Source organism: Panulirus ornatus, chromosome 2 (assembly GCF_036320965.1).
Source record: "Panulirus ornatus isolate Po-2019 chromosome 2, ASM3632096v1, whole genome shotgun sequence".
Lineage (NCBI taxonomy): Eukaryota > Metazoa > Arthropoda > Malacostraca > Decapoda > Palinuridae > Panulirus > Panulirus ornatus.
In genome coordinates, this window is record NC_092225.1 from 27,332,591 (window position 1) to 27,347,701 (window position 15,111).

Genomic DNA, 15,111 nt, shown 5'->3' on the forward strand with positions numbered 1-15,111 from the left:
ATAAGGGGCTCATGTTTTTTTGTGGTCAAAAATAAAACTTGAGAAAAGTGGAATTTTTTTTTATAGTTACTTAGAATTACTCTGGTATTAGCACTGATCTTTATATATGGTTATTTAATTAATTTATGCATGATGTCCTCATATTTTCTTTTGTTTATATGAATCATGAAATCTGGCTTTTTTCTTTTTTGGTCAATTTCATGTTAATGCATATCCTGATGCAATTTGGGAAAAACATTGAGCAGCATCACTTACCATGTGGTGTCAACTCTGGTCAGTATGTTGTTCCTTTGGATATAATCTGTCCAGAAAAATTTTCGCCATGGGACCTAAACATCCAGCCAGTTCTCCTTCTGTGAAAATGCCAAGCAAAAAGAAGCAGAGCATCTCCTGAGATGACAAGTTAGCATTGTCAAAATGCTAGAAGGTGGTGATTGGTTGTGAAATATAAATTATTATTCACAGTATTCTATTGGAGCCAAACTTGCATTTGCCTACATTTCTCATTTACCTTCATTCATATCTGTCACTACCCCTACTGGAAACCATCTTAAAAAAAATAGTCAAAGGGGGACTGGGTACGCATCTCCATCAGATCCATGTTATGACTGACTCCAAATACGTTTATGAAATATATGTACTAATCTAGGAACATAACCAATGTGTATTTCGAGTCCTGGGTGTATCATGTCTTTATCAAGTATTCATTTATCGACCAGCCCTGATGAGAAGATGAGTAATTGGGTTTGCCAACTGCTGTGCCCACCCTTCGAGTCTGGGCAGGCATATGCCTGAATCATGAGTAGAAATGGACGACCGTGTGTGTCTGTGTGTGAGTGTGTCAAAAGTTTCCATGGATTTAAATACCTATTCTTTAAAAACAAACTAAAATGCTAAAATGAGAATTAAAAATCTGCACACCTTAGAAAGTCTGAACTCAGCACGAGTAACTATGACAGTTTCAATCAGCTAAATATCACACATCTAGCTTGAAAGTTTGTCCTCAAAGGAGGTTATTAATGCAAGAAGAGAATTCACACTTACTTGTGGAGGGGTAAGGGTAGCAGCAACTACTGTTCTCATAACAATTTGTATTTAACTTTAAGGATGGAGTGTTCTGTTGCTTTTTTACATGAAATCAAACTTTGCTGCCCTAACTCTGACTTCATTAAGTACAACTAATAATCTCATTAAGTTTACTAGCTGAAATCTTCAAATATAAAATTCAAAACAGACATGAGATCATGGATAGTACAGGCTCCATTGATGAATATGAATGATGCTGCCTTAAGTGGCAAAATAAATCTGCATCCACACACGTGCATCAAGTAACAAATTACTGGACTAGATTATTTGTCTTTTGAGTTATTAACCCTTATACAGCAACATCCCACATACACACCCATATTATCCCATCCCTATCCCCTAAAAGAGAAAAATAAAGCACATTAACTTCTCGTCAAACGCTAATTAATTTCTTAACAGCACTGATAATTTAAATACAAACATGTATGCTGTAATAGATGTTCTGAAATAATAGTAATAATAAATAAATATTAGTTTTATCAAAACACTAATAATTTGCCTCTATATAATGCAAACTTGTGGATTATGTCTAGGCTTATACATCTGGACTAGAACTTTTGTGAACAGCATTTCACATAGGAATTCCAACTTTCACACAATTACAAAACCCACTTCAGTCATTCTTCCTCTTAATATCTATTATAAATTTTTGGAACATAGTAAACTGAGTGCAGATGGGTATTCCTATAATCATTCACAGCTGTAAATTTGCCAACAGCTGATTCTCTGAATGATAACTGTTCCACCACTAGTGCTGAGGGCTACAACGTCTCTGGCAGGAGGTCGGTCCCACTCTCTGGCAATACTTACATGCCACCTGGCTTAGGCTGTGTTGTATCATAGGCTCGAATCACTTCTGACTGGCCAATTACCCCATGCTCCTCTTGGGAAAAGGCATATCCGTCTGTTGATAAGAAAAACGTCAGGATTATGCAAAAAAAAAAAAAAAAAAGTTAAATACGCTTAAACTGTAATAAAATGAACTCACTCACTTCACCATGGTAATGTAAATACAAAAAAGAAGCATTCACTATTTGTGTTTAATTTCCCGGAATATGAGGTGGCATCTTACTAGACAAAATGTTACTTATCTTATGGATATCAAATATCAGTGACCAGCTCCTGGTACACCAATCAGTAACGCTCAGCTTCTTAAGCTAGCTGTGATGAACACACCAGCATATCTGAGAATCTCTCCACTTGGAACATCAGTATACAGGTAGGAATACATCAAAAAAAGAAATAAAACTTTTCTTTCACTAACATGGAAAATTTCTGTTGTCCACACATGCTATGGTAACATTAACTGCCATAAGAAACTGTGCTTTTCTAATACAAGGAAATATGCTGCTTTTGCTTTTCCAGGTTTAGAAATATATATATATATATATATATATATATATATATATATATATATATATATATATATATATATATATATATATATATATATATTTTTTTTTTTTTTTTTTTATACTTTGTCGCTGTCTCCCGCGTTTGCGAGGTAGCGCAAGGAAACAGACGAAAGAAATGGCCCAACCCCCCCATACACATGTACATACACACGTCCACACACACAAATATACATACCTACACAGCTTTCCATGGTTTACCCCGGACGCTTCACATGCCTTGATTCAATCCACTGACAGCACGTCAACCCCTGTATACCACATTGCTCCAATTCACTCTATTCCTTGCCCTCCTTTCACCCTCCTGCATGTTCAGGCCCCGATCACACAAAATCTTTTTCACTCCATCTTTCCACCTCCAATTTGGTCTCCCTCTTCTCCTCGTTCCCTCCACCTCCGACACATATATCCTCTTGGTCAATCTTTCCTCACTCATTCTCTCCATGTGCCCAAACCATTTTAAAACACCCTCTTCTGCTCTCTCGACCACGCTCTTTTTATTTCCACACATCTCTCTTACCCTTACGTTACTTACTCGATCAAACCACCTCACACCACACATTGTCCTCAAACATCTCATTTCCAGCACATCCATCCTCCTGCGCACATCTCTATCCATAGCCCACGCCTCGCAACCATACAGCATTGTTGGAACCACTATTCCCTCAAACATACCCATTTTTGATTTCCGAGATAATGTTCTCGACTTCCACACATTTTTCAAGGCTCCCAAAATTTTCGCCCCCTCCCCCACCCTATGATCCACTTCCGCTTCCATGGTTCCATCCGCTGACAGATCCACTCCCAGATATCTAAAACACTTCACTTCCTCCAGTTTTTCTCCATTCAAACTCACCTCCCAATTGACTTGACCCTCACCCCTACTGTACCTAATAACCTTGCTCTTATTCACATTTACTCTCAACTTTCTTCTTCCACACACTTTACCAAACTCAGTCACCAGCTTCTGCAGTTTCTCACATGAATCAGCCACCAGCGCTGTATCATCAGCGAACAACAATTGACTCACTTCCCAAGCTCTCTCATCCCCAACAGACTTCATACTTGCCCCTCTTTCCAGGACTCTTGCATTTACCTCCTTTACAACCCCATCCATAAACAAATTAAACAACCATGGAGACATCACACACCCCTGCCGCAAACCTACATTCACTGAGAACCAATCACTTTCCTCTCTTCCTACACGTACACATGCCTTACATCCTCGATAAAAACTTTTCACTGCTTCTAACAACTTGCCTCCCACACCATATATTCTTAATACCTTCCACAGAGCATCTCTATCAACTCTATCATATGCCTTCTCCAGATCCATAAATGCTACATACAAATCCATTTGCTTTTCTAAGTATTTCTCACATACATTCTTCAAAGCAAACACCTGATCCACACATCCTCTACCACTTCTGAAACCGCACTGCTCTTCCCCAATCTGATGCTCTGTACATGCCTTCACCCTCTCAATCAATACCCTCCCATATAATTTACCAGGAATACTCAACAAACTTATACCTCTGTAATTTGAGCACTCACTCTTATCCCCTTTGCCTTTGTACAATGGCACTATGCACGCATTCCGCCAATCCTCAGGCACCTCACCATGAGTCATACATACATTAAATAACCTTACCAACCAGTCAACAATACAGTCACCCCCTTTCTTAATAAATTCCACTGCAATACCATCCAAACCTGCTGCCTTGCCGGCTTTCATCTTCCGCAAAGCTTTTACTACCTCTTCTCTGTTTATCAAATCATTTTCCCTAACCCTCTCACTTTGCACACCACCTCGACCAAAACACCCTATATCTGCCACTCTGTCATCAGACACATTCAACAAACCTTCAAAATACTCATTCCATCTCCTTCTCACATCACCGCTACTTGTTATCACCTCCCCATTTACGCCCTTCACTGAAGTTCCCATTTGCTCCCTTGTCTTACGCACCCTATTTACCTCCTTCCAGAACATCTTTTTATTCTCCCTAAAATTTACTGATAGTCTCTCACCCCAACTCTCATATATATATATATATATATATAAAAGTATTGAGAACTGGAAAATTCTTTAACAGCTTTCCTGTATGATCCCAGAACTCTAATCATAAGTCATTCTCTTAACTAGGTAAGAGAACAAAGCCACTTATGAAACTGTTACATGTCAGGAGTCAAAAATATTATATTTTCTCATTGCTCTCAATCACGAATCCAGGTGTTGGACATTGTTTTTGCCAAAATTCTTTTTCAGCATGGTAAGCGATCCCTTGACGAACTTCTATTTTTCTGTGATTCATCTATATTTATAAATAATGTTAGTTTGAAAAGAGAAAAAAGACAATAAAGTACATCTCCAAAATATAAATGATGTTAAGTCTGATGAACATACAAATCATAAATGTGCTTATTCCAACACCAATATCTCAATATGCCCGCTGCACCACAAATGGACCTTGAACTTCCACATTTTGGTGCCATTTCATTCAGGGTCTTTTCTCTGTTTCACCTACTGCTTTCCTTGGTCTTGTAAAATTCTTTGGTTATATAATTCACCACAACAAGACTGTGACACCCTCTCATCCTCAACTCTAGTTCCATTACTTAGGGAACTTCCTTACACCAGATGAAACACCTGAAATCCTTCCTCAGCTTCAACTCCATTGCAGTACACAGACTGATTTCAAAAACATTCCACAGCAGCTCACAAGAGCTACTGATAGGAAGGACATGCATTCTGATCAAAGACCTTGATCAACTCTTAGAACTCTGTCTCCATAAGGAAATGATGATCAACACTAGTGAGACCACTGACTCAGTATCCTGTACAGAGAGCCTGTAAACCAAAATGTTCCATAAAGAAAATCCATCAGTTATAAAAAGCTCCTGCTTAGTGGCATTGACTTTACACATCAGTCTGCCATACTTTCAGTCATGAAAACTGATTCCTTTTTCCTTTTTCTTTCACATGAAAAGTTCTACCTCTTTTGTGTACCAAAACCATTTGCGTTTTCACAAATTTTTACTTCTGCAAATGTAATCTGTTAACTTTTACTCAAATGACAACCAAACCTAAATAAATTCTTCACCAAGCTTCAGGGATTTGCAATGACGTTTTAGTCCTTGCTGTAGTAACAGGTCAGAATTTTTTGGTCAAAACCACATAAAAAATGCCACAAGTTACATGATATGACAAGGATCTATATACTTAATTACAGTGAATAACAGAATGGTAATGCTCATGTTAAATGTCTCTGGTATCATCCCTGCCCTTGTGCAGCTTGTGAAGATTAGAGGTCCTGATTGTTTTACAAATATTCCTGAAAAATAAAACATAAAACGAGAGTATTTCAAATTAATTCTTGATTACTTTTTTAACATGATAAAGAAAATTAGATAAAATCGTATGAACTCTAATGACTAACAGGTGCCTACTCTTGATAACTGCATCTACTGGAATATTCATTTATCAGCTACTACTGAGCATATATATAATATATTTATGTATATTTGACTCACCTTCATATCTAAGGTCACGATTCTGAAAGCATAACTGCAGATAATATTATAAATCAATAAAATCCTGTTCTGCCTCAAATACACAAAATCATCCTTGTAGTTACTTCTTTAAACTACATATTATTTTACTAACATCATTCACTAACACAATGCACAGGATTTTCTGGTTTGTGTTCAAAATACAAGTGGAGTAGAAGTAATAAAGCTTGAGAGCAGTTCAACAATATATTAACCAAGGCAAGAACATGCAGTTGCGTACAAAAAATAGTTTCTTTCTAAATGAAGATATCAAAAGTTCATGTAAAAAGGGAGAAACACAAAAATTACTGGTGAGTATTGCAAACATAGAAAATAAGAAATGTGTGACTATCCCTAAAGCATCACATATGTTTTACCACGTACATATGTAACTTGCTGTCATGCATAGTGCAATAAACTATACCAACAATAAATAATTGTAAACCCTGTGAGGCATCTTACACCTGAGTGTTGTCTAAACTTCAACTAAACCTGGAATTAGTCTTTATATTTATGGCTGCATTAGACTTCCTACAGTTCATCATACAAACAAATAGGCATTCTTTCAAATGAATGGAATGAGGATAACATACCATGAAACAATGAAATAAATGAGGAAAATCTTAAATGACAAGTGCTCATTTACCGGTGGACCATACTATGACATTAATATTTCAATTCAATGTTTGGCAATCCACCAGAAAATCATTCTTTGGTCAAACATAAAAGCTAATTGAAGAGACCTATTCACAATTTTTCAAATGATGGTTTTGTAGTACGAAAAAACATTTCTCTAATAAATGTACGGCCCTATAACCACTAGATAAAGGATTTATTCAGCGTGGGCTTAAAACACCATTAACTTCCAAAATAAGGGATATCCATCGGGATTTGACCCCCTCTAACCACCATATAGTCTATTAGGATGGATTATGCTCATTCAAAGACAGCTAATTATACAGTAATCTACTTTAGTCTATGATGTCAAATGATGCAGTAAGATAGATGGTGCCTATTTGAGTCCAACCCACATCATACGCTATCTAGTGGAGTCTCTCATTTGAGCCTGCTACATCCAAGATACAGGAAATGGTCTTTCAAAAAGAACAGAGGCAAAGGAAATATATGTAGATAAGGGAATGCTCAAAAAGCTCTGCCTCCAGTAAAGACGTGGTTTTACATCCTTCAAAACAAATATTTCTAAACTCTAGATAAAGCCTACCCATATGAAGGAATACTTATTTTTGGTTAAAATACAATGAGATTTTGCCAGAAAGTAAGGAGAAATATAATGCTCACCACAGAAAAATACAGAGATGAAAAGGATAAGTTGTGTGAGTTCCTAAGAGCATTATCAAGTGTTATGCATAAAGAAGAAGAGATTTTTGTGGACCGAAAGCCAGCTGGCCATCTATAGGTGAGGTAGGAAGACAAGGAAGGTACCTGGGCCAGACACCTGATCTTTTTTCATAAACTGAAAGTCTATTCCTAGTTTAAGAAAAGCACAATTTATCAGACAGGTCAATTCAGAGCACGCAAAGAAAATAAAACTTTTTGATTCATTTATCTATGCATATATCTCTGACACCTGTTCCCTTTGGGAATGAAATTCCATCTAAGGAATGACCACGGCAAAAGAGTCTCCACTTGTTATTGTCCTTACATGCCTCCCTTGTAACACACCATTTCACGCTCTGCAGCACTTCCTATACAGGTCATGCCCCACAAAAGAGAGAGCTTTCTTGCTGCTAAATTTCACAGGAATCCCTTTTCCTTAGAGAGCCTTATGGAAGGCAACTGACTAGGCAAACACAAGGTATTCCAATCACTGAGTTACCTGAATCAGGAGGTCCAACTGGATTTTGTGCTCAGAAATTCCTTAAAGTAAATGTGGTGGCGTACATGGGAGAAAATCTATGCCCCATTCCTCCATCAACTCTTGGTCTGTCCATGATATGAAAGGGACTCTAATCTCCTCTTTTGTGCTTAATAAGGGCAAACATCTCAAGGCCTTCCTTATTCTTCAACAGAAGAAACTCGAGGCAAAAGATGTTGTTCAAACAGTGTGATCACAGACTTGAGGGCCACTAATTATTTCCAGTTAAAAGAATACCTCTTGGGTAAAGGGATGCTTAGCAGAAGTGTAACTGCTACAGGAAGTACAGTACAATCATGGTGAATATTGTTAGCTGCCATCATCCAGCTCATTGTATGTAACCTGGAATAAAAGTCTATCTTTATGAAGAAAAGGAACATAGGGATTCGCTGAATTTAAGAGGGCCATGAGTTCCTACAAAACACTTCAGTTTCCTAGAAGCATTATACTGTGCAAAGCCATAACAGAAAGTGCAGTTAAAAGTACTGATAAAAAAGGTCATACTGACAAAACTGCCTACACCAAGACAAAATAATCCCTATTCACTTAATAATGCTACCAGTACAAAAGTGACACTTGTTCTAAATGGCATTTTCAGTTCATAAGTCAAAAGCAAAAAGTAAAAACTGTCATGATAACCCTTGGATAGAAGTAATTTTTTCTGTTCATACATTAATTGAGATATGGGAGCCTTTGGCCTACCAATGATGATCTTGCCGGAGGTGTATGTAAAGTGGACATACCAGAAATGGTACCTAAAACAACCAAGATTAGTGGTTGAAATAACCTAGTGGACTGTCCTAGAAAGAAATGAGCATCTCAGCCACAACTAATGTATCAACATCTTTTGAAGCAGTTCCATGTTGTCCCCATGTAAGCATTAGATTGATGCAGTGGTATCAATTTACATATCTATAAACACAGTCAGCCTTATACACAACATGGTGGTTGATAAGGGTGAAATCATGGTGGAAATACCCTATGGGGGGTAAACAGTGCTTTAATGTTAAGTCCCAGTGAGCATGGTCTTTCCTTAATGATCACAGATCCCCTCCCAGGGTTGAATAATAAGCTCTGTAAATTTAACAACCACTTAATCTTCCTTTGGCAGTTGTATGAATTAATATAAATGTAAATCTAATCAAACTAAAGGATCCATCAAACATTCATCATTTGAGTAGTTCTTGTTTTCGTTGTTTATAGCAGCAAAGCAACCTATACAGGTATTCTATATGGATGAGTTTATGGATGTGCTTGTCCTTGGCACAGTATGTCTTGCATGAAAAAACCAACTCCAATAATTTTCCTAAAAACAAGGAGAAATTCATCCTTGGATTTGAAACATGCACTGTGATTATACAATGGCTGGAGATAATATGCATATGCACGTGGTATTTCACATTTTGGTGTGGCTTACATACCTAGTGCAAATTGCTTCCACAAATCAGACTTAATCTATATCTGATAGTCTAACCAATCAATGAACCTGCTACATCTACATTATCATACAAGAGGTAGATAAGGAGATCACTGATTTTACCCACCTATGGCCACCTGCCTCATTTTTTACCCGGTGCTCATGTAACGAAACTGTGTCAATCAAAGTAGGCTGAAAATTGAGTTCAATTCTCTCATGCAGCAGTAGCATAACTTCGAAATTTCAATGTTAGCTTGGGTTATGTTAAAACTCTGAAGATTCCCAACTCACATGTTAATCAGAGCAAGTATAACTTGTTTATGACTATTTCATTTTTGAAAAGTTAAAAAAACTGAACTGATGTTTAGTTTAGTATTATCAAACATCAAGATGTGAAATATTCACGAGAATTACGTAATGTCTAGGCAAAGTATAGACACTGTTTTATAACATAAACAGTAGGCATCAGAAGAGTGTATTGTTACAATGAATCTGGTTGTAATGCAAATCCAATGCTCATATCGGCTCTAGGTATGGTGTCGACACCAATTCCTATCACACCCATTCCTAATATAGGTGTCAACAACCTCTGTCTGCAAGGGATTATACTATGAGCAAAAAGTCACCTTAAGTGATGCTGTATTATTGCTAATGGACAGAAATGTGAAGTCTTGTAATGGATCATCTTAATTCAAAGAATTCCATCATTTTCTTATGTCAGTGTGGAGTGCAACCTTAAATTTGCAAGAGCCTCATAAAAGGATTCCAAAATACAAAGAAGCATTTACAATTATCTGCAATTTTCTCTTGAGCATATTTCCTTGTAAATCTTAACTGGAGTGATCTAAGCAGTTTTTGAAGAGATATATACTACTTCATTTCCAAAACTCATATTTCAGTATACTCCAGGTGACAAAGCATCACTAACTGAAGCTGACATGGGACACAAGCTGGTGTGTATGCACTTGTGCAGTGCTTACACTGACACTTATAATAACCAATGTTACAAGTATATATGGGAGGGCAAAGAAAACAACATACTTTCCCTGAATGGAGCTTCATGGTGAAGTATAACAAAAGACAACAGAAAATACAAATCAACAAAAGCTATTGGCTAAGTAATGTTGGCAGTGTTAAATGTGGTTAAGTGCATGAAGACCAGAATAGAGCAGTCATGAATACATTGGCAATCTTATAAGTCCACCATAACCTCATACATGCTAAACCACTTCTGTCCTTTATGCAAAGACTTGGACCTTAATCACATGGTTATATAAAAATAAATCTTATACGATTTTCAGAGGCATCACAAAATAATGCAAAGTATAACACACACTGGCTGAAGCATATTTGAATAAGCATATCTGTACTGAAGTAAAAAAAATAGTGAGGGCAAGTGGTTTCAGAATTTGCATATTTGCATTATGTGGTTTGTATGGAGTCCATGGAAATAGCTTCCAGTTGGAAAGGATATATATATATATATATATATATATATATATATATATATATATATATATATATATATATATATATATATATTTATTTTTTTTTTTGCCACTGTCTCCCGCGTTTGCGAGGTAGCGCAAGCAAACAGACAAAAGAAATGGCCCAACCCACCCCCATACACATGTATATACATACGTCCACACACGCAAATATACATACCTACACAGCTTTCCATGGTTTACCCCAGACGCTTCACATGCCCTGATTCAATCCACCAACAGCACGTCAACCCGGAATACCACATCGATCCAATTCACTCCATTCCTTGCCCTCCTTTCACCCTCCTGCATGTTCAGGCCCCGATCACACAAAATCTTTTTCACTCCATCTTTCCACCTCCAATTTGGTCTCCCACTTCTCCTCGTTCCCTCCACCTCCGACACACACACACACACACATATATATATATATATATATATATATATATATATATATATATATATATATAAGCTGTGTAGGTATGTATATTTGCGTGTGTGGAAGTGTATGTATATACATGTGTATAGGGGTGGGTTGGGCCATTTCTTTTGTCTGTTTCCTTGCGCTACCTCGCAAATGCGGGAGACAGCGACAAAAAAAAAAAAAATATATATATATATATATATATATATATATATATATATATATATATATATATATATATATATATATATATATATATATATATCTTTTTCGTACTATTCGCCATTTCCCGCATTAGCGAGGTAGCGCTATGAACAGAGGACCGGGCCTTAGAGGGAATATCCTCACCTGGCCCCCTTCTCTGTTCCTTCTTTTGGAAAATTAAAAAAAAAACGAGAGGGGAGGATTTCCAGCCACCCGCTCCCTCCCCTTTTAGTCGCCTTCTACGACACGCAGGGAATACGTGGGAAGTATTCTTTCTCCCCCATCCCCAGGGATAATATATATATATATATATATATATATATGGAAAGATGGAGTGAAAAAGATTTTGTGTGATCGGGGCCTGAACATGCAGGAGGGTGAAAGGAGGGCAAGGAATAGAGTGAATTGGAGCGATGTGGTATACAGGGGTTGACGTGCTGTCAGTGGATTGAATCAAGGCATGTGAAGCGTCTGGGGTAAACCATGGAAAGCTGTGTAGGTATGTATATTTGCGTGTGTGGACGTGTGTATGTACGTGTGTATGGGGGTTGGGCCATTTCTTTCGTCTGTTTCCTCGCGCTACCTCGCAAACGCGGGAGACAGCGACAAAGTATAAAAAAAAAAAAAAAAAAAAAATATATATATACATATATATTTTTTTTTTTTTTCTTTTAAACTATTCGCCATTTCCCGCGTTAGCGAGGTAGCGTTAAGAACAGAGGACTGGGCCTTTTTTGGAATATCCTCACCTGGCCCCCTCTGTTCCTTCTTTTGGAAAATTTAAAAAAAAGACGAGAGGGGAGGATTTCCAGCCCCCCGCTCCCTCCCCTTTTAGTCGCCTTCTATATATTCTTTTCTTTCAAACTATTCGCCATTTCCCGCGTTAGCGAGGTAGCGTTAAGAACACAGGACTGGGTCATTTTTGGAATATCCTCACCTGGCCCCCTCTGTTCCTTCTTTTGGAAAATTAAAAAAAAAACGAGAGGGGAGGATTTCCAGCCCCCCGCTCCCTCCCCTTTTAGTCGCCTTCTACGACACGCAGGGAGTACGTGGGAAGTATTCTTAATCCCCTATCCCCAGGGATAATTATATATACATATATATATATATATATATATATATATATATATATATATATATATATATATATATATATATATATATATATGAAGGTGAAATCACAATGCAGTAGGTTACATATAATTCTATTCAACATGTAATTTTTCTATACATACAACACTACATGTTTTGCAATCAGCCTCATCAGGTGCAAACAATTCATAAAGTTTTTCAAGTCCCAACACCACCACAAAAATTCTGTCTCTCCTCTGCCATTCTAGATGACAAACTGTGTCATCTACAACGGCAGAGGAAAGACAGAATTTTTGTGGTGGTGTTGGGATTTGAAAAACTTTATGAACTGTTTGCACCTGATGAGGCTGACTCTCCATAAAAGATGAAGTGCTGCATGTATGGAAAAATTAAATAAACAGAATTATATGAACTCCTACAGAATTGCAATCTCACCTTCATAACTATCGTCCCAGATTAGTGTGATCAACACATCAATACATATAGTAGTAAGGTTAGTGAAATATCTACATGAAGAACTTAAGAACATCTTTTAACAAATTATACTGAAAAACACAAACCTGTAAAATGATTTAGATCAGGCAACAGTGATTCACAGTAAGAAAATGAGCTTATTTAAGTGAAGCAACCTTTACCAAAAGAAAGGCTCAGTGTCGGCACTAAAGAGAATCATTTGTGAGTACCAAATAGGGGCAAACTGTCTTTGCTTGAGCACAGAGGCTCATACATATCTTCATACTATTGCTTGCTACATGCTGTGCTAGCAGTATGCTATCACTGTCACTGTGAGGTACCAGTTTATTAGCTCTGATTTTAACAGAAGTGAAGATAACTATAGGTGTAGAAATGAAGGATTGGAAGTGAGGGTGTGAACTGTGTACATAAATACTGGCCTCGAAATACATGGATTTAGTGGGACTTCTTCCCATTACACACAGATACAGACTTAGACATACACACACAAGTAAATGCAGACAATGTATAAAAATGAAAAAAGCTGTATATTGTTAAAGAATGTTCAGAAGGGGCCCTACAAGTGTAAATGTCCCTCCTTATAAAGTGCAAATACACAAATAATAATAGGAAGTCACATCACACACAGTTCCAAAATGAAGAGATAAGCTATACACTAATATATGCACAAAACAATGTTGCTTGTATTATTATAGGTCAAACAGTTAGTTACTATATAAAAGAAAGAAAGAAAGAAAGAAGTAAAAGAAGAATATCTGTATACGAATGGACAGACACATATACAAATACGAGACAAATACAAACTGATGGACAGCCTTTATCCCCATATTCTCAACACTGTTGAAAAACTAAGATCCTAATGCATCAGAACCTTTCCAGGGTTCCCTGCTTTAAAGAAATAAGCATGATAAACATATCAGGATTATAGAGTACCCATCCCTTCAATAGCACAATCTTTGTTTTTTATCAGGTAGTTTTCACACGTGAATTATGTACAAGGATCTCTCAATTTATGCAATGATTACTTCCCTGAAAATGGTCATATAAATCAAATGATGGCGATTAGGGGGTTTCATTATTAATAAAAGAGCACCAAATATTTTACCAGACAAATATTTCAGCATAGATTTTTTTTTTTTTTTTTTTTTTTATACTTTGTCGCTGTCTCCCGCGTTTGCGAGGTAGCGCAAGGAAACAGACGAAAGAAATGGCCCAACCCCCCCCCATACACATGTACATACACACGTCCACACACGCAAATATACATACCTACACAGCTTTCCATGGTTTACCCCAGACGCTTCACATGCCTTGATTCAATCCACTGACAGCACGTCAACCCCTGTATACCACATCGCTCCAATTCACTCTATTCCTTGCCCTCCTTTCACCCTCCTGCATGTTCAGGCCCCGATCACACAAAATCTTTTTCACTCCATCTTTCCACCTCCAATTTGGTCTCCCTCTTCTCCTCGTTCCCTCCACCTCCGACACATATATCCTCTTGGTCAATCTTTCCTCACTCATTCTCTCCATGTGCCCAAACCATTTCAAAACACCCTCTTCTGCTCTCTCAACCACGCTCTTTTTATTTCCACACATCTCTCTTACCCTTACGTTACTTACTCGATCAAACCACCTCACACCACACATTGTCCTCAAACATCTCATTTCCAGCACATCCATCCTCCTGCGCACAACTCTATCCATAGCCCACGCCTCGCAACCATACAGCATTGTTGGAACCACTATTCCTTCAAACATACCCATTTTTGCTTTCCGAGATAATGTTCTCGACTTCCACACATTTTTCAAGGCTCCCAAAATTTTCACCCCCTCCCCCACCCTATGATCCACTTCCGCTTCCATGGTTCCATCCGCTGACAGATCCACTCCCAGATATCTAAAACACTTCACTTCCTCCAGTTTTTCTCCATTCAAACTCACCTCCCAATTGACTTGACCCTCAACCCTACTGTACCTAATAACCTTGCTCTTATTCACATTTACTCTTAACTTTCTTCTTCCACACACTTTACCAAACTCAGTCACCAGCTTCTGCAGTTTCTCACATGAATCAGCCACCA

The 15,111-nt window shown here is 37.5% G+C and overlaps 1 protein-coding gene across 1 annotated transcript in view; it reads right to left on the reverse strand.

Moving 5' to 3' along the window:
- The window catches only part of ATP8A (ATPase phospholipid transporting 8A1), a 100,576-nt gene that overhangs the window by 4,799 nt on the left and 80,666 nt on the right, over positions 1-15,111 (reverse strand). Inside the window, exon 22 of the mRNA XM_071667965.1 lies at positions 1,897-1,990. Within this exon, the coding sequence (XP_071524066.1) occupies positions 1,897-1,990 (94 nt within the window). The remainder of the gene's footprint in view (positions 1-1,896; positions 1,991-15,111) is intronic.